The sequence below is a fragment of the Ursus arctos genome, unplaced genomic scaffold (assembly GCF_023065955.2).
Source record: "Ursus arctos isolate Adak ecotype North America unplaced genomic scaffold, UrsArc2.0 scaffold_22, whole genome shotgun sequence".
Lineage (NCBI taxonomy): Eukaryota > Metazoa > Chordata > Mammalia > Carnivora > Ursidae > Ursus > Ursus arctos.
In genome coordinates this window covers 32,668,306-32,695,312 of record NW_026622897.1, presented here as the reverse complement: position 1 = coordinate 32,695,312, position 27,007 = coordinate 32,668,306, and the positions used below count along the sequence as shown (strand labels likewise).

General features: G+C 49.5%; 1 protein-coding gene across 1 annotated transcript; it reads left to right on the top strand.

Annotated features, from left to right (window-relative positions):
* On the top strand, positions 1 to 27,007 carry VSTM5 (V-set and transmembrane domain containing 5). Its single transcript, XM_026505340.4, has 4 exons — positions 1 to 268; positions 24,081 to 24,407; positions 24,512 to 24,652; positions 24,782 to 27,007. Exons 1-4 carry the CDS (start codon positions 178 to 180, stop codon positions 24,823 to 24,825), a joined length of 603 nt encoding a protein of 200 aa, XP_026361125.1. The 5' UTR covers positions 1 to 177; the 3' UTR covers positions 24,826 to 27,007.

The window sequence follows — 27,007 nt, the reverse complement described above, 5'->3', positions numbered from 1 at the left end:
TCACAGTACAACCAGCTCATCTGCATTTGGCCCTAGAGGACCTGCGGACTCAGGGGAGGAGGGCAGAGGCGGCCGGCGGGCGGGCGGGAGCAACACAGCGGCGGTGACAGCGCACAGCCGGGCCGCGCCGCGCCGCTGGGAGCCCAATGCCCGGCCCGAGCCGCCCAGGGATTGCTCATGAGGCCTCTGCCGAGAGGGAGTAAGAAGAACCGCGGCATATCCCTGGGGCTCCTCGCCCTCTGCCTGGCTGCAGCCGGGTGTCTGCAAAGTAAGCGCGGGGCGGCTCGGGGCGCAGCGGGGGACCGCGGGGCGGCGCTGGGGGTGGCGGTGGGAGGCTCGGGGCGGCGCTGGGGGCGGTGGAGCAGCGGCAGGGCTCGGGGCGGGGGGGCAGGCGGGGCGGCGCTGGGGACGGCGGCGGAGCTCGGGAGGGGGGGTGGCGGCGGGGAGGCTAGGGGCGCAGCGGGGGACCGCGGGGGCTGCGCGGGGACGCGAGCGGTGGAGCTGCGGCGGCGCTAAGAGGGCGGCGGGGAGGCTCGGGGTGCATCAGGGGACCGCGGGGCGGCGCGGGGGCAGGCGGAGCTCGGGGCGCGGCAGGGGGCGACGGGGAGGCTCGGGGCGCAGCGGGGGACCGCGGGGCGGGGCGGCGCGGGGGGCGGCGGCGGAGCCGGGGAGGGGGGGTGGCGGCGGAGCGGTGCGGAGCGGCGGGCGGGTCCCGGGTGTCGCGGCTGCCCGGCCACAGGCCCTAGCCCACCTCGGGGGCCCCGGCTGGCAGGGGTCGCACTGCTTCCCGCCGGGGCTGGGCGCGTCCTCTGAGGCCGGAGGGACCCGGCCAAGTGGAGGCTCTCCCGGCCCGGCACCCTGGGCCACTTCGGGGTGTCCGCCCCGGCCCCGCCCGGCCGGGCGTTATCAGAGCCGGAAGTCGGCGGGGAGATAACCGGCTCCCGGCCCCTTGGCCGCCTCCTCTGCGGTATTTTCTATTTCTTTTTCCTGGAATAATAACCAGACTTGGAGCTGAGGTGTTCCCGACCCCAAGGGCACGCGGGCCCCGCGCCCCACGGTGGGGACCCCTCGCCCTCCGGCGGGCTTCCCCAGTCCCCACGACGTTCTGTAGGCCTCCCCCTCACGCAGACGAACCCACAGCCGAATCTTGAAGAAAAGGGGTTCTGGGGGCTTGGGTTGGGTGTTGGGGCCTGAATTCTTCAGGCTGGAGGTGGTCTTCGCCACTGTGCACGAGAGGTGGGCGTTGGGTGGTCGGCCCTAGGCTCTCCCTAGTTTGATGAGTTTTAAAGTAACTCACAGCGCACGATCTCCCGCCCACACAAACCACGGATTGTAACACAGTTTTGCTTTCTCATCTAATCATTAACGTTATTGTCATTCCCATGTTACAGATTAGTCAATTGAGATTTAGAGTAACCAGCGCAGGGCCATTGGAGGTGGGAGGACCTATAGTTAGAGCCAGCACTTAGTAAGCACGTACGCAGTCACCATCCCCTCCGACTTGACAAGACTTCTTTGAATCCACAAGGCAACCCTCTAAGTGCTAAGTGCTACTCTGTCCCTGTTTCACAAGTGAGGAAACTGAGGCACGCGGAGGTTGTTGCTTGCATATCGGCTAGTCAGTGGTGGTGCTGGGGTCCAGACTCTGGCAGTCTAGCACTGGACCCTTACACCGCTCTGACCAGAGCCTAGCTTGGGATACTGCAGGTCTCAGAAACCTAGAAGGACTGGGATAGGGCACGTACTTCTGGCTGCCTGTTGAGCAAGAAATAACCAGTTGTTAGTCCTTCAGGTAGGTGGATGTGTTTGGCGTGGCAGTGAGCTTTTCAATTGTTTTTCGACCCTCCAACCTGCTTCCAACCGCGGTTCTACACAACATCCGTCCAGATGCTCGCATCGCTCGGGAGCCAGCCATTAGCCACAGTGCATAATTCACTCACTCTTACTCATGGCACCCTCTGCCTGTAGGAAGCAGGCCACGTGGGGAAACCTAGTTCGTGGTCATGCCCTCAGGCGAGCAAACAAGAGTGCCAGTTTGCAGTGGTGGGCTGGGAGAGGCAGGAGGTGCGAACGTTCTGGAAGCCCTAGAGGCTCAGAACCCAGACCTGAGAACTGGCCCCACTGAGTCATTCGTGGCCCAGTCCCCAGGAGAACAGGGGAACAGAGAGCGGGCTGAGTCTGGGTCCGCAGAGGGATAGGCCAGGACCAATCTCAACTAGAATGGAGCTGTGGGTTCTGGGCTCCTCTGGAGGTGGGACGAGTGGGAAGGGGAAGGGGAAGGAGAGTCAGTGCAGGAGGACCGTCAATGCAAAGTGCTTCAGCAACCTGGTGCTTACCCCATTTTCTTTTCGGCTCTGTCCACATTGAGAAGCAGTGATCTTGCTCATTCCCCTTGACTGCTGTACCTACGCCATCGTATAAATATTCTAGCTTGTACTTAGCCAGCCCTGTCCTGGTGGACATTGAAACTTTCAGTGTTTAACCCTCTCTCAGGTGAGAGCAGCCCCCACTACAGGATGACGCGTGCAGTGCTAGTGATAGGCACATGATCTGGACAACACGGAAGGCTGGGGCCGCCTCCAGGCTGACAGGTAGCCCCAGGACACACACTTCCTTTCCACAGGGATAGTGCTCAGAAAAATGCTTGGAGGATTCAATGAAGCGATTGACAGAGGGGTGAGGACTTTCAAACAGAAGGTCATCCAGATTTCTTCATTTCTGATCTATCTCCAAGGGAGATCTGGGAGGGGTGCTGCAGGCCGGAGACCGTCCTTTCTCCATTATCAGGAGGACCTGAGGATACCTATATATTTCATTCCCTGTAAGACTTTTTCCTTTAACATGTATGTATGTATGTATGTATAATTGGCATGCAATGGTAGAGTACCTAAGGAGTACACCATATTGATCCAATAATTTTGTATGTTACTCAGCACTCACCACGATAAGTGTAGTCATCATCTGTCACCAACAACATTATTAGAAAATGTTTGACTGGGGGCACCTGGGTGGCTCCGTCAGATAAGCGTCCAATTCTTGATTTCTGCTCAGATCATGATCTCAGGGTCATGAGCTTGAGCCCTGTGTGAGGCTCCGTGGTCAGCGCGGCCACTTGAAACCCTCTCCCTCTGCCCCTCCCGGACCCCCGCTCACACACATGCTCTAAATAAATAAATAAATAAATAAATAGAATCTTTTTAAAAAATAAAAAATGATTGACTGTATTTCCTATGCTGTACTTTTCAGCTCCATGATGTGTTTATTTTATGACTGTACCTCCCAACCCACCTCCCCTCTGGCAACCACCAGTTCTGTGTTTGTGAGAGTCTCTTTCTGTTTGTTCATTTGTTTTGCTTTTTAGATTCCACATGCAAGTGAAATAATATGGTATGTGCGTTATCCATGTCTGACTCATTTCATTTAGCATAATTCCCTCTAGGTCCATCCATGTGGTCAGAAATGGTAAGATACCACTCTTTATTGTGGCTGAGTAATACTCCATTGTGTGTGTGTGTGTGTGTGTGTGTGTGTGTGTACGTAACACCCCATTTTCTTTATCCATTCCTCAGTCAGTGGACACTTGGGCTGCTTCCATATCTTTGCTGTTGTAAATAATGCTGCAATAAATGTAGGGGTAGGGGCGCCTGGGTGGCAGCGTTGTTAAGTGTCTGCCTTCGGCTCAGGGCGTGATCCCGGCGTTCTGGGATCGAGCCCCACATCAGGCTCCTCCGCTGGGAGGCTGCTTCTTCCTCTCCCACTCCCCCTGCTTGTGTTCCCTCTCTTGCTGTCTCTATCTCTGTCAAATAAATAAATAAATAATCTTAAATTAAAAAAAAAAAAAACGTAGGGGTACATATGTCTTTTCAAATTAGTGTCTTCAAATTAGTATTTTCTTTGGGTAATTATCCAGTGGTGGAATTACTGAATCACGTGGTAGTTCTATTTTTGATTTTTTGAGGAGCCTCCATACTCTTTTCCACAGTGGCTGCACCAATTTATGTTCCCACCAAAGGTGCATGAGGGTTCCCTTTTCTTCACATTCTCACCAACACTTGCTATTTCTTGTCTTTCTGATACTGGTCATTCTGACCTGTGCAAAGTGGTATCTCGTGGTTTTGATTTGCATTTCCCTGGTGATGAGTGATGTTGAGCATCTTTTCATGTGCCTGTTGGCCCTCTGGATGTCTTCTTTGGAAAGATGGCTATTCAGATCTTCTGCCCATTTTTAAATCAGGTTATTCGGGTTGTCTGGATATTAACCCCTTATGGGATATATCATTTGCAAATATCTTCAGTAGGTTGCCTTTTTGTTTTGCTGGTGTGCTTTGCTGTGCAAGAGCTTTTTATTTTGGTGTAGTCCTGAGTCTTTATTTTTGCTTTTGTTTCCCTTGCCTGAGGAAACATAGCTAGAAAAATGTTGCTAAGGCTGATGTCAAAGAGATTACTGCCTCTGTTTTCTTTTAGGAGTTTTATCACTTCAGGTTTCACAGTTAGGTCTTTAATCCATTTCAGTTCTTTTTTGTGTATGATGTAAGCAGATGGTCCAGTTTTATTCTTTTGCAGGTAGCTGTCCAGTTTTCCCAACACCATTTATTGAAGAGACTGTCTTTTTTCCATAGTATATTCTTGTCTCATTTGTTGGAAGTTAATTGACCATATAATTATGGGTTTATTTCTGGTCTTTGTATTCTGTTCTGTTAATCTCTGTGTCTGTTTCTGTGCTAGTACCATACTGTTTTGATTATTACAGTTTCGTAGTATATCTTGAAATCCGGGATTGTGACATCTTCAGCTTTGTTCTTCTTTCTCGAGATTGAGTGGCTATTTGGGATCTTTGTGGTTCCATACAAATTTTAGGATTAATTGTTCTTGTTCTGTGAAAAATGCTGTTCGCATTTTGGTAGGGATTGCATTGAATCTGCAGATTGCTTTGGGCAATACGGACATTTTAATGCTATTAATTCTTCCCATCCATGGTATATCTTTCCATTTGTTTGTGTCATCCTCAATTTCTTTCATCAAGTCTGATAGTTTTGAAAGTATAGGCCTTTCACCTCCTTGGTTAAATCTATTCGTAGGTATTTTATTTTCATTGGTGCTACTGTAAATGGAATTGTTTTCCAAATTTCTCTTTCTGCTACTTCATTATAAGTGTATAGAAATGCAACAGCTTTTTGTATGTTAATTTCGTATTCTGCAACTTTACTGAATTCAGTTATTAGTTCAAACAGTTTTGGGTGGAGTCTTCAGGATTTTCTATATTATACAGCATCATGTCATCTGCAAAGAGTGACCATTTTTTCTTCCTTACCAGTATGGATCCTTTTAATTCTTGGGCTTGTCTGCTTGCTGTAGCTAGGACTCCCGGTACTGTGTTGAATCGGGGTCGTGAGCGTGGACACGCTTGTCTTGTTCCTGATCTTAGAGGAGACACTTTCAGTTTTTCACCCCTGAGGATGCTGTAGCTGTGGCTAGTACGTGTGGCCTTTATCATGTTGAGGTATGTTCCCTCTAACCCCACTTCGTTGAGGTTTTCATCCTGAACGCATGTTGTACTCTGTCTAATGCTTTTCCTGCATCTGTTGAGATAATCATGGTTTTTATCCTTCCTCTTGTTAATGTGGTATCGCCTTGAATGATTTGCAATATTGAACCACCCTTGCATCCTTGGATTAAGCCGACTTGATTGTGCTGAATGACTTTTTTGCTGTATAGTTGAATTCTGTTTGCTAATATTTTGTTGAGGATTTTTGCATCTATGTTCATCAGAGATCTTGGCCTGTAGTTTTCTTTTCTTTTCTTTTCTTTTCTTTCTTTCTTTCTTTCTTTCTTTCTTTCTTTCTTTCTTCCTTTCTTTTTTTTTTTTTTTTTGTAGTGTCTTTGGTGTTGGTATCAGGGTAATGCTGGCCTCATAAAGTGAATTTAGAAGTTTTCCTTCCTCTTTTATTTTTGGAATAGTTTGAGAAGAATAGGTATTAAATCTTCTTTAAATGTGTTGTAGAATTCACCTGTGATGCCATCTGGTTCTAGACTTTTGTTTATTGGGAGTTTTTTTTTTTCTTTTCTCCCCCAGGCTGAAGTTTTATATCAAAACATTCTGCAGTAAGAGCAAACATCCCCAGCATGTTTGTTACTTAAACAAACAACCGCACACTATTTTCCCTACCCAGAGAAGTAAATCAGATTATCACAATGTTGACATGTCCCTTAGCATAATCACAAGTCCGAGGCTACTTGACGTTCTTTGATTGGCTGGAGTAAGTTTTCCAGTTTCAATTTTGCGTCTGCCTTTTTCTTTCCTTCCTCTAAAGGGAGGGTGGTGGCTGCGGGGATGAAACCCTCAACTCTCAAAAGAATGCCGAGTTGTAGAGTTTGCCGTCTTCTAATATAACTTCCACCGAAGGGGTAATGAGTCATCACGTTGGGAGTTTTTGATTACTGATTCAGTTTTATTACTAGTAGTTGGTCAGTTCTGATTTTCTATTTCTTCCTGATTCAGTTGTGGAAGAACGTAAGTTTCTAGGACTTCATCCGCTCAGGGCTGTACAATCTGTTAGCGTATACACTTTCACCATATGCTGTTATAATGCTTTGTATTTCTGTGGTGTTGGTTTTCTTTCTCCTCCTTCATTTCTGATTTGATTAAGAGTCCTCTCTTTTTTTCTTGATGAGTCTGGCTAAAGGTTGATCAATTTTACCTTTTCAAAGAACCAGCTCTTGGTTTCATTAATATTTTTTCTACTGTTTTTTCAGTCCACTTCACTTATTTCTGCTGTAATCTTTCTTGTTTTCCTTCTTTCCACTGGCTTTGGGCTTTGTTCTTTTTCTAACTCCTTTATGTGTATGGTTAGGTTGTTTACTTGAGATTTTTCTTGTTTCTTGAGGTAGACCTGTTGCCATAAACTCCCCTTTTAGAGCTGCTTTGCTCTATGCCAAAGATTTTGGACTGTTGTATTTTCATTTCCATTTGTCTTCATGGATTTCTTTCATTTCCTCTTTGATTTCTTTCTTGACTGGTTTAGTGGCGTGCTGTTTAGCCTCCAGGCGTTTGCGTTTTTTCCAGTGCTTTTCTTGTAATTGATTCGTAGTTTCATATGGCTGTGGTGGAAAAGATGCTTGATATAATATCAGTCTTCTTAAATTTATTGAGACTTGTTTTGTGGCCTACCGTGTGACCTATCCTGGAGAATGTTCCATGTGCACTTGAAAGAATACGCAGTCTGTTGTTTTTGGATGGAATGTTCTGTACATATTTGTTAGTCTGTCTGGTCTACTGGACTGTTCAAAGCCACCATTTCCCTGTGTGGTATTTGTTTTTGCGGTGTACGTCCCTGGTCCACTGTGTTCGGGACCCTGGTCTGCGTGCACCTGCTTTTCCCCCTGGAAAATGGGCTTGCAGCAGGAATGTACTTACTTATCCAGAAGAAATGAGGGTAGGAGAGAGGCTAGACTGGCAAGTTCAGAGTTGGAAAATGACTTTCTGCTATAACTGATTTGCTGGGCCGGGGAGGCACCAGTCAGCCCTGTGGGCAAAGGGGAATGAGACACTGGACCGTAAAGGGAGCACAGGACGTTCCTCCTTCACGCATGGTGCAAGAAGCAATTGGCCTTTCCCCATGCTGAGGTGCACCCGGGGTGGGGGGCTCAGGCCCTTGCCCTGCTGCCCCCACAGGAGACTGGCGGCTCTGAGACTTCCCCGGGAATCCTCAGCTGGCTGGAGAGGCAGAGCCTGGGTGACGGGTCCCAGTCCCAGTCCCAGTGCTGACAGTAAACCCTGCACACGGACAAGTCACCTTCCTCCTCCAAGTGCACAGGGCAAGGAGGGTGGGCTGGCTTGGTGGTTCTCAGTCCGGGCTGCACATTAGAACCACCTGGGGAGCTTGTGAGACCTACGGACACTCACACCCTACTCTAGAGTCAGGAGGTATCTCCAAGGGCAGGGCCCAGTACTGCTTTGTTTTGGTTTTAAGTTCTGTGGGTGATTCTAATGTGTGGCCAAGCAGTGCTCCTGGACTAGGCCATTTCTAGGTCCCTTCCATTAGTCTTGTCCTAGGGAAACGGCTTGTCAGGAAGTGCGCGTGTTTCTTCCACCTTCTGTTCTCAGAACACCCACCGTTGTGTAGCGGAGTCTCACGTCTTTTTTTCTTCTAAGATTTATTTATTTACTTTTTAGAAAGAGAGCGAGCACGAGCGGGAGAGGGAGAAGAAGGGAGAATCTCAAGCAGACCCTGCCCTGAGTGTGGAGCCTGACGGGGGGCTCCGTCTCACGACCCTGAGATCGTGACCTGAACCGAAACCAGAAGTCAGACGCTTAACCGACTCAGCCACCCAGGCGCCCCTCACTTATGTCTTATTTATGGTTTTATCCTGGCAGACCTATGGAAATTTCCCCACCAGGCTTAGGGCAGGAGACAAGACTGCTTTGCTTGGGAGTGGGGTTTGCTCAGTAAATAGCTCCTGAGCGCCCACCACGTGAGAGGCCCCGGAGCTGAGGAAACTCGGCAGTGGCCCGGGGGGAAGTCAGATCCCAACCTGATGATTTGATGTTAGATGCCCTGGAGGCACAGAGAAAGGAATTTACTTCACTTGGTTGGAGCTGGAAAGAGGCTTCTGGAACACCAAGCCTGGAGGGCCAAGTAGGAGGTGGCCAGGTGTGCAAGGAGGAAGAAAGTTCTGAGTAACAGGAAATCACAAACACAGACACAGCATTGCCACCTTTTCTTCTTTGGCTCCAGCAGCAGGGGGCTGTTCTTGAGTTAAACGGGCTCTTCCTACACTTGCCAGTTTCTTCTTGTTTCATCTTAGACGTTCTGTAGCAGGTAGTGGAATAGAGCTTGGCAAGACTTTGGGTCTTAGGTGGAGGGTGCTGGAATAGTTCCTCTGAAAGACCCTTACACTAGTGCCAGAGACGCAGGAGGGAGATGTGGGTCCATTGGCACCAAGCAGGGACTGGGGACCACACGTGAGGCTCCCCTGATGATTTGCCCTTCTGCACCTATATAATACCCCTGCCCCAGGCTCACCAGGGGAATGGGTCACATTCCTTTTGGGAGCTGATGTCCAGAAGCAGAACAGCAGACCCGCTCTTCCCTGTTGCCATCACCATGCCTTCTACGTACTTTGGGATGGGATTTCAGGGGTTCCTGAACCAGAGCTTATTCCTTTATGTCAAGGAGACGGTCGATTCGGTTTGTCACCCCAACCTGAATTAGCCATCCTTCCATCAACTCACACACTGAGGGGCACTGGCAATTCAGACCTAAGTGAGCCGAGTGCCTGCCTGTCCTTCCAGCAGGGAGATGGGCCGTCACTCCTTTAAAGTGAACGCAAGGCAGGCTGGGAACTGTGCCCCAGGAGACTGGGGGGCCCTGGCAGAGGAGGGGCCTGGAGTGAGCACACACCTGAGGGGGGGGTGTCTCAGCTGAGAAAGAGGAGAAAAAGGCCCAGAATGGCCCATAGTCTGGTGAACTGGAATTGGGTGGTGAAGAGTCTTGAGAGATGGGGTTGGAAAAGACAGTGGAGAGCAGATTATTGACGTCTTTCAGAGCCAGGGGAGACACAACTGGGTGTGTGGTCTAGAAAGATCACTTATAATAGCCTCCAGCTGACTGAAGTGGAGAAAAGCCAGTCTCTCCTGAGTTTCTATAATTGGTTTGGTTTTTTTTTTTTTTTTAAAGATTCTATTTATTTATTTGAGAGAGACCGCACAAGCAGGGGGAGCAACAGAAGGAGAGGGAGAAGCAGGCTCCCTGCTGAGCACAGAGCCCGATGTGGGACTCGATCCCAGGACCGATCCCAGGACCCTGGGATCACGACCTGAGCTGAAGGCAGACACTTAACCAACTGAGCCACCCAGGCGTGCTGAGCTTCTGTAGTTGTTAATAACAGTTACAAGACAAAGCGTGTGCGACTGTGTATCGAGCACGTGCTCTGCAACAGCTGCTGGAAAGAAAACATTCACCGGCGCATAATCCTGCAAATAGATGCAGTTAGTCCCCATTTTACAGATAAAGAAACTGAGACTCAGAGAGGTTGAGGAACTTGCCTAGAGATTTTCATTCCGTTAGGGGCTTATGGAAAGTCCAATGGGCCAGCCACTGCCCTGGGCCCTGGGGAGTAGCAGTGAACAAGACGGATCCGCCCGTGGGTTCAGAGCTGACCTAGGTGATCTAGGATGAGCCATTGATCAAGAGGAATTACAAGGGCCTGGGAACAGGTTGCTGTGGGAACACGGGGCTGGGAAACTAACCTGGTGTTGAGAGATTAGGGAAGGCTTCCTGGAAGAAGTGATGTTTAAACTAAAATCAACGGGATGAAGAGGAATTGGCCCTTTAGTCTCTCTGAAGGAGCAGTTCCACACCCTAACCGCGGCACCCCGTCATGAGTGTGCCTGAATCCTTTGACTGCTCTACACCCCCCTGCCGAGGGCCTTCAGGCATCCTATAAACTCCTCCCAAGGAATGTTGCGATGTCACCACACCTCGTTTCTTCTTTAGTCCTCCTGTTCCACACACAATACCTGCAGAGGTAGCTGAGAACCCCACTTTTCAGTTCCCCAGGCTGCGCACTGGCCCAGGCCCAACTACGAGTCCTGCAGCCCCGCTGCGCAGACAGTAAACCGGGCCGTGCCCCACCCCCAGGCCGTGCAGGACCAGCCGGCCGCCTCCACCGTGCCTGGCTTTCTTGGCATCTGAGTAGAAATGCAGCCCATGGCCATTCAAAAGAGTTCAGCTTTCCAGCAAGGGCGGCTCTTGCTTATGGTAGGAAGATTCCAGAAGGAATTGCACAAGGAGGAATTTCAGGTCATTCAGACTCTTTGCGGACTTCCACAAGGAAATCACAGATTTACAAATGCCCATTCCAGTCTATACCTGCTATGTGGTTTGGGCTGGAAGGACCAGGCTCCTCCACCAACACGCCAGCTCCCACTCTCAAATATACTGCTTTAGTCTGACTCCAGATTCTGCTTACACACCCCTGGGGATGGGGAACTCACTACCTCAGTGAGCAGCTCAGCGGATCTTTGAAGAACTTTATTAGTTTTAGCTGATATTTATTGAGCGGTCACCACGTGTTAGGAACTGTGCTCAGCTCCCTACATGCATTGTCTCACTGAAACGTCATTCTGCCTCAGGAGGTGAGCACAGCCCTATTTCAGTATATTTAGTTCATAAGTATGGTAACGGAGGGTGACAGCAGCTAAGGAATTTACCCCCAGATCACACGGCTGTTATTGGCAGACCTAAATTCTGACTCCAGAGTCCATGAATGCATCCATTATACCCACACAGCCTCAGTCCTGTTTGCCAGAACCTGCCTCCTTTCAGTCTTTACCCACTGATCATCATTCTGGCGAAGACCGGGTGGCCCACGTCTTCCCTTCTCCAGGATGAGAAGTTGGGCAGCAGAGGCGGGTCCCCTGCACGGCGTAAGTGGTGTGAGTGGTGTTATCCGTGTTGGAGTAGGAGGGGCTGGCCTACAGGGATGCTGGGAGCCTCCTCCGTGCCCCCTGCACCCCAAGGGCTTGCAGAATCGGAACTGCCAAAGTTCTAACCGTGTGATCCTGGGACCAGCAGCGGCATTACCTAGAAACTTGTTAGAAATGCCAACTCTGGGACGCCTCAGTGGCTCCATCGTTGGGCGTCTGCCTTCGGCTGAGGTCATGATCCCAGGGTCCTGGGATCAAGCCCTGCAGTGGGCTCCCTGCTCGGTGGGAAGCCTGTTTCTCCCTCTCCCTCTGCTTGTGTTCCCTCTCTCACTGCTTCTCTCTCTGTCAAATAAATAAATAAAATCTTTAAAAAAAAAAAAAAGCCAACTCTGAGGCCTCAGCCCTAACCTACTGAAGGAGAAATGGAGGGGACCCCGCCACTTCATTTCCCAGGCCCCCCAGCGACTCTGATGAAGCCACATGTAGAAAGCGACCACGTTCTAGCCCTGGAGGAAGTGGAGGGCAGCGGAATTCCTCCCCAACCCCCAAGCATTGCTAAAAATAATGAAGTTTGAGGGACGCCAGAAAAATTCCTTTCCCCCAAATATCTCACTGAAAGGGCTGTCACAGGTGCCTCAAACATTCCTCTCTCACCTGGCAGCCCTTCCCTGCTTTGGCTTTAGGCCTTGTTAAGTGCCCCTTTGAAGGACTACGAGCTTCAGCTGCTAACCCCTTAGTGCGGATTCACTCGGTAGCTACCAGTCTCAGCTGCACACTGGGACTTTAAAAAATCACAGAGGCCTTGAGCCCTCCTCCCCTTGCCCCCACCGCCCCGAAAGATTCTGAATTCATTAATATGGGGTAGGATTTCTTTTTTTAAGATTTTCTTTACTTATTTGAGAGAGAACGGGTGTGTACAAGCAGCGGGAGTGGCAGGCAGAGGGAGAGGGAGAAGCAGGCTCCCCAAGGAGCAGGAAGCCCCTAGACGGGACTGGATCCCAGGACCCTGAGATCATGACTTGAGCCGAAGGCAGAGGCTTAACCGACTGAGCACCCAGGTGGCCCCGGGATAGGATTTTTAAAAGCTTCCCCAGATGATCTAATGTTCAAATGAGGATGTCCGGATTCTATCAGGATTCTTAGCTATGGTGGGAATGAGTAGATGAGGTCAAGTGGCCCACCTTGGTCCAGTCTGCTGTGGCCAGGAGGCCAGCTGAAAGGCCCTCTCTGTGGGGGCTCTGAGAAAGATTGCCTGCGGGGCCTCAGGCCCCAAATGAACGACGGCCTTGCACACACAGCACGTGACCGAGCTGGTGCCCTGTAAATGTTAGTCCCTTCGCTTCCCAGCCTAAGTGCCTTTAGAATGAAAGGACACTCGATTGAATTCTCATGGCCTGGAATCTGGGCTTTGTCTGGGTGAGAAATCAGGGAAGGGAGCTCCTCCTGTGACCTTTGGAGTTGTTCCTGGCTGTCAAGTTCTCACACCCACATGGTTTGGGGCGTTTTTTTTTATTATTGGATCATTGACAGCTGAACGGTGATGGTCCCTAATTACAAATGAGGAAATGGCGGGTCAGAGAGGTAAAGGGCTGTGCAGGGTGACCCAGCCAGGGTGTGGTGCCGTCCGCACAGCTCCCGGTCTCTTGGTTCCACAGAGCGTGAGCGCTGGCCTTCCCCAGCCTGCGCCCTGCCCTCCTCTGCTGCCCTCTGCTCTCACAGGCAGGTGCGCCCTCCCAGCGTCTGAGGAGAAGGCAGAGCTACCGCCCTGTGGCCCGAGAAGGAGCCAGGAGGGACACCAGGATTCCTGATGAGTGTGGCAGGCCGGGAAGGCACAAGCATGTTTCAAGTAGGAGAGGTGGTCCGCAGTGCTTGGGAGGAGAAGGTCATTAGCTGAGAATGAAGAGGAATTTGGAGGTCTAAAGAGATTGGAGGGACCTGGTCAGAGTAATCGTGGAAAAGGGAGTAAATCTACATGAAAAAACCATTGTGAGATTGGCAGTACGGAGGGCCCTCTTGAATGTGATGTTCATGAATGTATGCTGGAAACCGTGTGCTTTGTTGTGGGAGTGTCTCCTGCGGGACGGTCTCCCACGGTGTTGACTGCTCAGGTTTGAGCAGAGAGGAAGTAGAGCGTTGTTGATCCAGGTCTGGGCAGATACGGTGAAAACACAGAGGTCAGTGGAGTTTAAAGAATTGGCAAGAGTGCTTGGAACATAACGGGTCCTGGAAGCCAGGCTGGCCAGGGAGGGAAGTGAGGATTATGAATGGGGAGAAGCGGCGGGAGTGGAGGGGAAGGACTGATGAGGCTGGTGGGAGCAGTTGAACAGTAAACTGAAATGAGAGAAGGCTGTGGTCCGAGCTCTGCTTCACTGAAGGCTGAGGGAGAATGTTCTGGTAGTCAAGGGTACTGGATGGGTTATCCAGGGAGATGCTGGAGGTACTTACAAAGATGCCATACCCCCCAACAGAGTTGCTAACATGTTTGAAGAATGAAGAAGAAAGATGGGTGGGGGCACCTGGGTGGCTCAGTGTGTTAAGTGGCTGCCTTCGGGGCTCAGGTCATGATCTCAGGGTCCTGGGATTGAGGCCCAAGTCAGTCGGCAGGGAGTGTGCTTCTCCCTCTTCCTCTCCTTCTGTGATCTCTCTCACTCTCTCTCAAATAAACCTAAAAAAAAAAAAAAAAAAAGGCTTGGGGACCTCTCATGCTGTTGAGAAGAGGAGAGGGTAGAGCCACTTCAAGAGAACAGGATGTTGTTTGCAAGGCAGCAGAGAAGTACTCGTCTAAACCAGTGCTGTCCAATAGAAATACAATGCAAACCGCATGTACTCTTGAATTTTCTAGTGGCCACATTAAACCAGTAAAAAGAAGGTGTAATTTAATAATATATTTTTAGCCCAGTATACCCAAGCTATTACCCAAGATATTATTCTAACATGGAATCAATGTAAAAGAATTGCTGAGATCTTGTCGCGTTCCTTTTACCGCACGAAGTACTGTCTCCAAAACCCAGTGTGCATTTTATACTTAGAGCACATCTCAGTTCAAGACTCAGTAGCGTGGGGCTCGGGGCGCCTGGGTGGCTCGGTGGTTAAGCGTCTGCCTTCAGCTCAAGTCATGATCCGGGGTCCTGGGATGGAGCCCTGCGTGGGGCTCCCTGCTCAGTGGGGAGTCTGCTTCTCTCTCCCTCTGCAGCTCCCCCTGCTTGTTCACGCTCGCCCTCTTTCTCTCTCCCTCAAATAAATAAAATCTTTTTTTAAAAAAGGCATGTGGCTAGCAGCTGCCATTCTGGCAAGCCCAGAGAAGGGGGACTGTTGCTTCTAGTGACATGGGCCTTTCAGGTCTCTACCAGCACTGAGCCTTGTGCTGTTCTGGGAGACATAAAAGAGGTGTCACTCTCCACCTCCGTACTCAGTATTGTATTCGAGGCCCCAGTGGGGCACTGAAAACACCTTGGGTTCCAGCCTGAGCTCTGGTTTTCTGCTTGGCGAGACCTTGGCTTCTGTGTAATGCCTCCGGGCCTTGAGTCCTCCCTGAAGTAATGATCAAATAAGCAAGTGAAGCAAAAAGCATAGTTCTTTATTCAACTCCGGTCTCCTGCTGGCCTCCCAGGTGGAGACAGTGCTGTGAAACCCTTTGTTAACTCTGCACGCGTGAATTACTAACTTTCAAACGCAAAAACCCTGCGACTTAGACCCTTGGCATGCCTTTTATGTATTTTTAGGATCACACTGGTTTTTTTTTTTTTTTTTTATTTGACAGAGAGAGAGACAGCCAGCGAGAGAGGGAACACAAGCAGGGGGAGTGGGAGAGGAAGAAGCAGGCTCCCAGCGGAGGAGCCTGATGTGGGGCTCAATCCCAGGACTCTGGGATCACGCCCTGAGCTGAAGGCAGACGCTTAACGACTGAGCCACCCAGGCGCCCCCACACTGTTTTTATTTTTTAAGCAATTCACAGACTTGCTAAAATAGTCCCAACTGTTCAGAAGGGTATAAAATGAAATGTAAGGCTTTCTTCTACCTGGACACGCAGTCCTTCCCCAAAGACCGCCACAGCCCTCGTTTTAGAGCACCGTCCCGGAGAGTTTCTGAGCCGGATACAGATGAGCCGGGGTGTGCGTGTATGTACACCTCATTCCTTAACCAGAAGTATCCTCTGTGTGCGATGCTGCCTTGTGCTTTTTCATGATTTTGAGATAATCTAGTATCAGGGCATATCGATGTATCACATTTTTAAAATGTCTCTGTAGTATTAGAATGTGAGTATTGATAATTTGTTTAGCCAGGTGTGACACAGTAAGAAATACGCATCTGGTCTCCTCTGCCTGGTTCCTGACTCAGAGCCCCTATAACCCTAGTAATTTCCTGGGCGATAGGAGTGAGAGGCGCCTCCCCTGTGACAATACTTGGTCTTACGCCCTGATTCCTGATACAAAAACTTCCTAAGATCCTTGGAATCTCCGGAGTGCTAAATCTTTTTGTTTGCTAAGGAGGTGGCTCTTGGAAGAGGAAGGCTGGTTGACAGAGGAACTAACCGCGGGATTAGAGGCTTGGAGCTCAGGGGATAGGAGAGAGGCTAGGGATGAGTCAGCCACCAACCAACACAGTGAAGTCATCAGTCCCCCCGGGTCCGGCAGCCTCCCCCACGACCGTAACCGAGGAAGTCTGGAGAGCTTCTGGATTGGTGAGCACGTCAAGGTGCTAGGAGCGTGGTACTGCCAGAGAGAGCACGGAGGTGCGAACCCAGTCCACAAACCTGCCTGTGCGTCTCTTCTGTGTCACTGTCCCTGAGTTGTGTCCTTTATATTTTTTTAAAGATTTTATATCAGAGAGCGCGCGTACGTGAGTGTGCACACGCTTACGTATGGGGGGAGGGGCAGAGGGAGAAGCAGACTCCTCGCTGAGCAGGGAGCCCATGCAGGGCTCGATCCCAGGACCCCAGGATCGTGACCTGAGCCGAAGGCAGGTGCTCCACCAACTGAGCCACCCAGGCGTCCTCGTTGTGTCCTTTATAATAAACGGGTAATAGTGAGTGAAGTGCTTCCGAAATTCTGTGAGCCATCCTGGCAAAGTATTGAACCTGAGGAGGGGGTGTGGAAACCTGATTTATAGCCAGTTGGTCAGCATTACAGGGGGCATGGACTTGTGGTGGGTGTCTGAAGCGGGACCGTCTTGTCAGACTGGTGCTTGACCCTGTGGGGTGTGCGCTCGCTCCAGGTAGTTGGTGGCAGAAGTGTCATGAGTAGCGTAAGTTTTCCTTTACTGGTCCCTTCCGAGTGAGCACATGGGATGTCTCCAGTCTTTTGCTGCTACAATCACCCAAACTGCTTCAGAGACGAAACATGCACTTGTGCCCTTATCACTGGCAGGATCAGTTCATAAGAGTGGAGTTTCTGGATCAAGAGGTATGTGCTAATAATTTTTATAGATTTTACCGTATTGCCCTCTGAGAAGATTACGCCCATTTACAATCCCCACTGTAATGTTTGAGGGTTACGTCTGCATGCTTCTGACAATATAACGTTATCAAACTTCTTCATCTTTCTCAGCTGACAGTGGCCCAGTCATTTGACTTTCCCAGCCTGGCTTTCACGGGCTGTGATCATTGCCTGGGGCAGCTAGGACCCAACAGGTGGTTACTAACAACAGTCACGGTGACTAGTGCTACTTTGCAGTGATAAATACATTTTCTGGTTGAAACCTGACGAAAGGGAGCGGACTTCAAGCCTCCACCTAAACCTGCCTCTGTCCGTGTTGTTTGGGTTTGGCTGACATCTGGGTGACTCCCCAAGGCCGTATCCAGCAAGATCACCAGGGAGCTCCATCGGGATGCGCTGAGCTGTGGTCCCTGAGTAATCAGGCACTGAGAGGGGCATTACTACCTCTGCTAACAGCAGGGATAGTAAACTGTGAGTGGACATCGGTCTTCAACACTGTTCATGGCATCTAAACCCAGAAGCCCCAATGTTCCGAGTTGCTCTGCTGACCTTCTACTCGAAACTCGGTTTCCGAAATTCCAGGCTTGCTTGTCTCAAGAATGACAGAAGTTAGACAGCAACGTGGATGTTTCAGTTGCAGCTTAAAACTGCTGTTTCTGGGGCGCCTGGGTGGCACAGCGGTTAAGAGTCTGCCTTCGGCTCAGGGCGTGATCATGGCATTCTGGGATCGAGCCCCACATCAGGCTCCTCTGCTAGGAGCCTGCTTCTTCCTCTCCCACTCCCCCTGCTTGTGTTCCCTCTCTTGCTGGCTGTCTCTCTCTGTCAAATAAATAAATAAAATCTTTAAAAAACAAAAACAAAAACAAAAAAAACAGCTGTTTCTCCTCTGAGCTTTTTGACACTCAACAGATGGGGGCTGGGAAGGGGGTCTCACCAGCACCTCCGCCAGCTGCACACAGATCCCCCTGTTCCCGATCTCTCCCGAGGGGCAGCAGTTGGACGGGCAGAGCACACATGTCTTTATTTGTTCGTTGGTACACATATGTTGGGAACGCCCACAAAGTGCCAGGCACTGTGCTGGGATCTGGGGTTTCTGAGACGGATGATAGGAAAGGAGTTCCAGGGCAGACCTACTATGCACACGTGCCCTTCCTGCTGCTGCCCCCTGAACCCCGGTGCAGGGCCTGGGGCTGCCCCCCACTGTTTGGGTTCCAGCTGTGGCTTCTCTGGAAGGTACCTAGGACAGCATGGGTGGTGGGCTCTGGGCAGTGCAAGCGATGTGTAGAAAGGCTCAGTCTGCTGCCAGATGGCCCTTCCAGAAGCCCAGTTCGGATCCTGCTGAGCCTCTGTTTGAATAGCAGCCTGGGTCCTCTGTGCCCCGCGGGCTAGCTCCCACACACAGTCTCCAGCTCGCCCCAGATTCCTCGGGCTATACCCTGGGCTTCCTACTCAGCAGGGCAGGGAGCTGAGGATCCCATCCTGCCGCCCTGGGTGGCCTCATGGTTCTCCCGGCCCCAATTGCACTTCCTCTCTTTGCCACACTTTTAAAATTGTATTCTGCAAGCTTCCGTTTCAACGAGTGTCTTCTCCCTTCCCCAGCTCCTGCGAGCTTCCTGGCTCATTACTGGGACAGTGGAAAGTACACAGGATTTCATTCTTGGCTCAGCCACTGACTGTGACGTGGTGCAAATTCCCTAACCTCCGTGAACTTGAGTTTGCTCCTCTGTAAAATGGAGATAATAATAATACTCTTCCCCAGGCCAGTACCCGTGAGCCAGCATCCTGGGGCAGAGCAAGCAATGGCAGGTGGGGGCAGCATTCAGTGACTGGGGTGTGGGGGAGGGATGCAGTGGGATTGCAGACTGTGGAGATGGGCTAGGAAGCCAGAGGGGTCAGGGAAGAGTAGCATTGGTCCTCCCTCAGCTCTGCCTCTGCACCCCACCTCTGGGTGCCTCAGAAATCCACTTTGGCGTTTTCTCTTTCCTCTATGACATTTCTCTGAGGCTCAGGGTGACCGGCTGACCTGGTTTGCTTTTAGCACTGAAACTCCCCAATCCTGGGAAAACTCGCAGACCTTGGCACACATTAAGGCTAATGTCAAAGAGGTTACTGCCTCTGTTTTCTTTTAGGAGTATTATGGTTACAGGTCTCACAGGTTTTTAATCCATTTCAGCTAAATTTTGTGTATGATGTAAGAAAGTGGTCCAGTTTCATTCTTTTGCATCTAGCTGTCCAGTTTTCCCAACACCATTCATTGAAGGTACTGTCTTTTCCCTATTGTATATTCTTGCACCCTTTGTCATAGGTTAATTGACCATATAACTGTGGATTTATTTCTGGTCTTTGTATTCTGTTCCATTGATCTGTGTCCGTTTTTGTGTCGATGTCATACTTTGTTTTGTTTTGGTTTTGGTTTTTTTAAGATTTATTTATTTATTTGTCAGAGAGAGAGAGCACACAAGCAGAGAGAGAAGCAGGCTCCCCATTGAGCAAGGAGCCCGACAAGGAACTCAATCTCAGGACACTGGGATCATGACCCGAGCTGAAGGCAGTTGCTTAACTGACTGAGCCACCAAGGCGCCCTGATAGCATACTGTTTTAATTACTGTAGTTTTGTAGTATATCTTGAAATCTGAGATTGTGATACCGTCCACTTTGCTCTTCTTTCTAGAGAGTGCTTTGGCTATTCAGGGTCTTTTGTGGTTCCATATAAATCTTAGGATTATTTGTTCTAGTTCTGTGAAAAATGCTGTTGGCATTTTGATAGGGATTGCACTGAATCTGTAGATTGCTTTGGGTAATACGGACATTTTAATGCTATTAACTCTTCCCATCCATGGTATATCTTTCCACTTGTTTGTGTCATCTCAGTTTCTTTCATCAAGGTCTGATAGTTTTCAAAGTATAGGCCTTTCACCTCCTTGGTTAAATTTATTTGTAGGTATTTTATTCTCATTGGTGCTACTGTAAATGGAATTGTTTTCCGAATTTCTCTTTCTGCTACTTCATTATTAGTGTATAGAAATGCAACAGCTTTTTGTATGTTAATTTCGTATTCTGCAACTTCACTGAATTCATTTATTAGTTCAAACAGTTTTGGGTGGAGTCTTCAGGATTTTCTATATACAGCATCATGTCATCTGCAAAGAGTGACCATTTTTTCTTCCTTACCAGTATGGATCCTTTTAATTCTTGGGCTTGTCTGCTTGCTGTAGCTAGGACTCCCGGTACTGTGTTGAATCACGGTCGTGAGCGTGGACACGCTTGTCTTGTTCCTGATCTTAGAGGAGACACTTTCAGTTTTTCACCCCTGAGGATGCTGTAGCTGTGGCTAGTACGTGTGGCCTTTATCATGTTGAGGTGTGTTCCCTCTAACCCCACTTCGTTGAGGTTTTCATCCTGAACGCATGTTGTACTCTGTCTAATGCTTTTCCTGCATCTGTTGAGATAATCATGGTTTTTATCCTTCCTCTTGTTAATGTGGTATCGCCTTGAATGATTTGCAGATATTGAACCACCCTTGCATCCTTGGATTAAGCCGACTTGATTGTGCTGAATGACTTTTTTGCTGTATAGTTGAATTCTGTTTGCTAATATTTTGTTGAGGATTTTTGCATCTATGTTCATCAGAGATCTTGGCCTGTAGTTTTCTTTTCTTTTCTTTTCTTTTCTTTTCTTTCTTTCTTTCTTTTTCTTTTTTTTTTTTTTGTAGTGTCTTTGGTGTTGGTATCAGGGTAATGCTGGCCTCATAAAGTGAATTTAGAAGTTTTCCTTCCTCTTTTATTTTTGGAATAGTTTGAGAAGAATAGGTATTAAATCTTCTTTAAATGTGTTGTAGAATTCACTTGTGATGCCATCTGGCTCTGGACTTTGTTCGTTGTGAGTTTTTTTATTACCAATTAAATTTTATTACTAGTAATTGGCCAGTTCAGATTTTCCATTTCTTCCTGATTTGTGGAAGAGTGTAGGTTTCCAGGAATTTATCCATTTCTTCTAGGTTGTCCAATTTGTTGGCATGTAAATTTTCGTACTATTCTCTGGTAACTCTTTGTACGTCCGTGGTGTCGGTTGTTACTGCTACTTCATTTCTGATTGGATTAATAGAGGCCTCTCTCTTTTGTTTGGTTTGGTTTTGGTTTTGGTTTAGATTTTTCCTTTTTTTTTTTTTTTTTCTTAGTGAGTCCGGCTGAAGGTTTATCAATTTCATTTATTGTTTAAAAGTATCAGCTCTTGGTTTCATTTATCTTTTCTACTGTTTTTTTCAGTTTCCTTATTTCTGCTCTAGTCCTTATTGTCTTCCTTCTACTAGCTTTGGGCTTTTTTCTTCTCTTTCTCATTCCTTTACGTGTATGGTTAGATTGTTTATTTGAGATTTTTCTTGTTTCTTGAGGTAGGCCTATATTGCTATAAACTTCCCACTTAGAACTCTGGCTGTGTCCCAAATTTTAGATTGTTGTGTTTTCATTTTTATTGATCTCTAAATTTTTTATTTCCTCTTTGATTTCTTCACTGGGGTCTTTCACCTCCCTGATTAAGTTTATTGCTAGGTATTCTATTTTTAGTGCAGTTATAAATGGAATGTGTTCTCGATTTCTGTTTGTGTTGCTTCATTATAGTATATAGAAATACAGCCAATTTCTATATATTATGTATTCTGCAACTGTACTGAATTCATTTATTATTTATAATATTTTGGTGGTGTCTTTCGGGAAAAACACAGGGCTTTGAATCAGACAGAACTGCATTTAAGTCCCATCTCTTCCATTTCCTAGCTACATGGGCATGTTGCTGACTCATGTAAAACATTAGGGGCGGACTGGTAAGTACAGTAAGTATACGTTATAGGAACTGGCACATAAAGGCTGACTAAATCACAGTTCTCCTTACATGCGTGCGTCACCTTTTAGAGGTGCTCATTTTTCAGACCACTGGAGCAGCAACATTTCTGTCAGGAAACCTCACCCTTCTTGTTGTTATAAATACTTTGTCATTCACTTGTTCGTTCACTCAGCAAACACCTATTGACCAATCACTATGTGTCAGGGATTGTGTTAGAGGACAAAGAGATGAAGAAAATACATAACTCCTGCCCTCTAAGGGCTGACCTGGAATTTGACCTCTGTTTCCTTCCTGAGAAAAAGAGTAAAGGTGGCAAAACGTTCATAACTAGTGAATTAAGGAGAGGGTACCTATTAATTGTACTTTCCTTTCAACTTTTCTCTGAATTTAACATGTTTTAAAATAGAGTTGGGAGAAAATGTGTTTCTGTTACTTGGCCATTGTAACTCTTGAAAACCATTACCATGTCTCAATTTTTCAGCATGACGTTTATTAGATTATTTCTAGTCACCTAGCCAAGAGCTTTAGGAGAGGAACACTAATGGAATGTGCTGGGGGTGAGGAAACAACAGTGAGAAACGCCTGGAAGAGTAGCTGGTGTGGTTACCTGGAGCCACGTGGCAGGGGTGTGGGGCAGCTGGGCTCTCAAAGATTGAGGGGGCCAAACAGGAAGTGGAGGTGCAAACCGAGGGCTGGGCTCCAAGCTTCAGTCCTGCCCTGTTCATTATCCAGTCTCTAGCCAGCTCTGACCAGTCCTCTCAGGGTGTGGGGGCATTTGTCACATTCTGTGCTGTCCACCGCCAACCACTGACTATTGATTCGAGCTGAGAGGTTACATATGTGAGCTTTGGAGCAAGCAGCCCTGTGTGACTCTCAGCCTTGCAGAACGAACTTTGACCAGCTCCTTAGTCCTGTTGACAACGAGGCTTGCTCTGTGCTTGATGGAATTGCAGTAGGCTGTGCGTGAGACCTTGATGAGACGGTGTGTGTAAAGTGGTTGGCGTGGAGCCCGTGTGTGGTGCCTACTTATGATGTGTACAACGGCCTCCACACCGAACCGTAGTCAACGGCGCTACACACATCTGCACGCTCACGCACGAACCTCTGCTTGATGCCCCTGCCTCACCCCCACCTAGCTCGTCAGCATGTTTTGTCCTCCCTGCTTCTGAATACATGGCCCACATCAGACCACCATTCACGCTCTGCGAGGCTACTCCTCCATCTTTCCTCTGTCCCCTGTAGCCGCCACCTGACTGCTCTTCCTGCTTTGGCTCTTGTCCCCTCACCCCCAGAATGTTCTCCGCAGCAGACATTTTCAAGCTTAATGGGGAATGTCACCTCCCACCTAAGCCCCCCCTTGCTCCCATCAGCCTCGAATAAAACCCCACGCCTACCCCTCATGGCACGGCCTGTGTCCTGCCAGCTCTGCAGCCTCACTGTCTCTTGGCCTTGCTCACTGCATTCTCGCATGCTGGCCTTCTTTCTGTCCCTCAGACACACCAGCACTCGCCCTCACCTCCGCCTTTGTGCTTGCTCCCTCTGCCCAAGGCGCTCCTCCCATGAGTCTCTGCACACACTGCCTGTCCTTCAGGTCTCCATTCGAATGTCATTTCCTCCATGAAGTCTTCCCTGACCATTCTCTCTAATGCCGCATGCCATCTCCGCCCCCACTGGTCACTAGTGCCCTGTTGTTTTGTCTTTAAAACGCTTGTCATTATCTAAAATGATCGCATTTATTTCACCTTTGTGTGTCTGCCTTATAGAATGGAGCCTCCACGGAGGTTCACTGTTCATCCAGGACACAAGAATCTTGTGTCTTGTTCACAGTCTTAGACCATAACAAAATACCACACACCGAGGGGCTTAAGCACCAGAAATTTATTTTCTCGCAGTTCCGGAGGCTGGAAAGTCCTAGCACCGTTGAGTTTCTGGTGAGCGCTCTTCCTGGCTTGTAGACAGCCGCATTCTTGCTACAGCCTCTCAGAGTATTTTCTCTCATTCCCCTCTTGCATTCCTGTAGAGAGATAGTGAGAGAGAGAGCTCTCTGGTGTCTCATCTTATAAAGACACTAATCCTGTTGGATCAGGGCCCCATCCTCATGACCTCATTTAACCTCCATTACCTCCTTGGAGGCTGCATCTTCAAATACAGTCACGCTGGAGATTGGGGCTTCAACACGGGAATTTCAGGGTGAGCGGCGGGGACACAAATACTCAGTCTGTAACATTCACCACTATGGCACCCGCACCAGAACCTAGAAGCCTGGCACGTAACAGGTGCTCAGTAAATATTTGCTAAATAAATTAACGAATCATGGCACTTCACTGCCCTGTAAGTTCACATATAAGTTGCCCCCCATCTGGCGCTCCATCCCGCAGGTCAGGGCGTGTCACTCTACATCCCCCAGTCCGCCATCAATGCCACAGTGGAGGAAGACATCCTGCTCTCGGTGGAGTACTCCTGCCATGGCGTCCCCACCATCGAGTGGAAGTATACGTCCAACTGGGGGGCGCAGAAGATCGTGGAGTGGAAACCAGGGACTCAGGCCAACATCTCCCAAAGCCACAAGGACAGACTCTGCACCTTTGACAACGGCTCCATCCAGCTCTTCAGCGTGGGCGTGAGGGATTCCGGCTACTACGTCATCACGGTGACGGAGCACCTGGGGAGCAGCCAGTTTGGCACCATCGTGCTACACGTGTCGGGTAAGACGGGGCCCCGGGCACCCCTCTGAACTGCCCGCATGTGGGGGAGCTACTTCGTGGTACTAAAGAGACCTTCTCTCCCCCTTGCCCTGCCCGCCCCGTAGAGATCCTCTATGAAGACCTCCACTTCGTCGCTGTCTTCCTGGCCTTTCTCGCTGCTGTGGCCGCACTGCTGATCAGCCTCATGTGGGTCTGTAATAAGTGCGCGTACAAATTCCAGAGGAAGAGAAGACACAAGCTCAGAGGTAATTCTCTGGGCCCCGTGAGCGTCCCCTCACGCTTCCACGGCCGGGGGTGGTGCGTGTTAGCCTGGTCTCCCCAACAAACCCCCCGTGGCTGATCGGCACCTGACGGGCTTGCCTTTTGCTTTGCAGAGAGCGCCACTGAGGACATCGAGCTGCAGGATGTCGAGTGTTAGCCAGGGCCACCCCAGTTACATTCCTACCTCAAGAGGAAAATGTCCTTCTTCCAACAAAAGGAGCAAACCTGGCCTTGGCCACCCACTCCTGAAGACACTGCGGATGTGAACATCGACTGCGTGGCGTTGAGGACCCTGGATTGGACAAAGTCAGCTCTAGCGCTGCAAGGAGTTCAAGGAGGCCTGGCTGCTTGCTCCCCACGCTCTGGGGCCGAGGCCAGAGCGTGTCCAGACTGACTGCGCAGCCAGCCCTGGGCAAGCACTAGTGTTCTTTCCCGCCCTGCTTGTCCCTCCCGCCTCTGCCGTGGCAGCTGCCCCGAGAAGTTCCACGATCCTCCTGCCGTGCAGAGGTGGAGGCAGCGAGGCTGCTGGGGGCCCTGGTGAGGTGCTTGGGGCAGCAGCAGGCCCTGGGCCGGAAACTTTAGGGAGAGGAGCCTCACTCGTGCCTGGGGGACCAGCACTGGACACAGGAAGAGGGAGAAGATTGCCTTTCTCTTCCTCTCTTACTCCAGCATTAACTGGATTTTCCCTCCTATGGCCCCAGCTTAGGCCAGTGTGAGGAACCCACAAGGTCATCCCCACTGTGGGCAGCAGCTGGTGTCCAGACGGCTTCCTGACAAGTGGGTGATGGTACCTGTGTGAAAGCGAGCCGCCCGGTGGTGGTGTGACCAGAACATGAGCTGAGGCCTCGATCTCTGCCCCTCAGTCACCAACACCTCCAGTCAGGCCCCCGAGCTCTCCCAAGTGGGCTTAGGAGCGCTTGGCGCTCACCTCCCTCACAGGCAGGGTATCCTGGGAAGCCCACAGTATGCCCAGAGCTCAGCAAACAGTTGAAGGAAAGCATGAGGATTCTTCAAGGATCTGGAAAGCAATAAGCGCTCTATGGAGCGCTGCCAAGTTAGAGAAGGCTCTGGGGTCTTGGGGCTCCAGGTGAAATGAGGGACTGGATCACAACTGGTCTTGGCTCTCATTCTCTCAGCTTGTTAGTCACTGTGTTTACTTGAAAGTGTCTCCATCCCGGCTTCCATTTGGCAAGCTTTAAAGTAGGCATGGATTTATTTTCCATTCTCCTTTCTCTCTCCAACATTCTTAGCTACAGACCAAAGGCACCCCTAGTTATGGGGGAGGCCGAGGTCAGGAGCTAAGTCCGCAGCCTCCAACTGTAAATTCACCCACACAGACGTGAAGGAAAGCTAGAACATTCCCTCTCTTCCTTAAGTCCCCAGTGTCTACATCTCTTCTACTTGCCACGTGGCAAATCAGAATTTGCCTGAAGAAGTTGGTAAGAGGCCTTTCTCTAAATAATATAAGATTACAAGAAGAGATCTTCTGGAGTAGTCGGACAGGAGTTCTGTGACCTTCCAGAAGGACTCTAAAGGCGCCACTCCATTCAAAAAGCAAGAGAGCAGATGGTCCACACAACTGATTTGTAGCCGGAGCGCCTGCCACAGAGAAGGTTCTCGCCCTCGGACCACCTCCTGTACACACGTGTCCTTTCCCCAGGCAGCAGTCCCAGGAGCCAGGCCCCCCGCTCCACGAGGAAGCAGGGGGGGAGTGTCAGAACAAAGAGGGTCAAGGGTCATCTGATTACCTCTTTCTCCTCTTTCACACAGAAGGCCTATCAGCAGGATCTGGTTTGGATCTGGGCGGCTGCTGGAGTCTGTGTGTCGTCTTTCACACTCCCTACTTTCCAGAACTGAACTTTTCAGCTTGTCAGAAGTCAGGGGTGGTCATCTTGAGAATAAAAGGAGAAAGGGAGGGGCGCCTGGCTGGCTCAGGAGGTAGACCGCACTGACTCTTGATCTTGGGGTTAAGTTCGAGCCCCGTGTTGGCTGTAGACATTACTTAAACATAAAATCTTGAAAAAGCAACGGGGAAGCATACCCAGGGAAAGTCCTCTGTGGGCAAACCCAAATGTAAAATAAACTGCCCCCCAAAACTCATGAATAAGTTAGCCCCCCGGCTTTCCGTTTCTTTATTTTGCACTTTTAAAGCTCCCTCCATCCTGAACATTCTTGTGGAAAGTGTTTGATTCCAGAGTCTGAAGGGTTTTTTTGCCTATTTTACAAAAAAAATTCTATGTTCTAGAGTGGCCACTGGAAATGTTAAGCTGTAAGTTATGTTTTAAGCTGTGAAAAAAATTATTTTAAAGAATGAAATAAAGCCTGGAAATAAAGGCCCG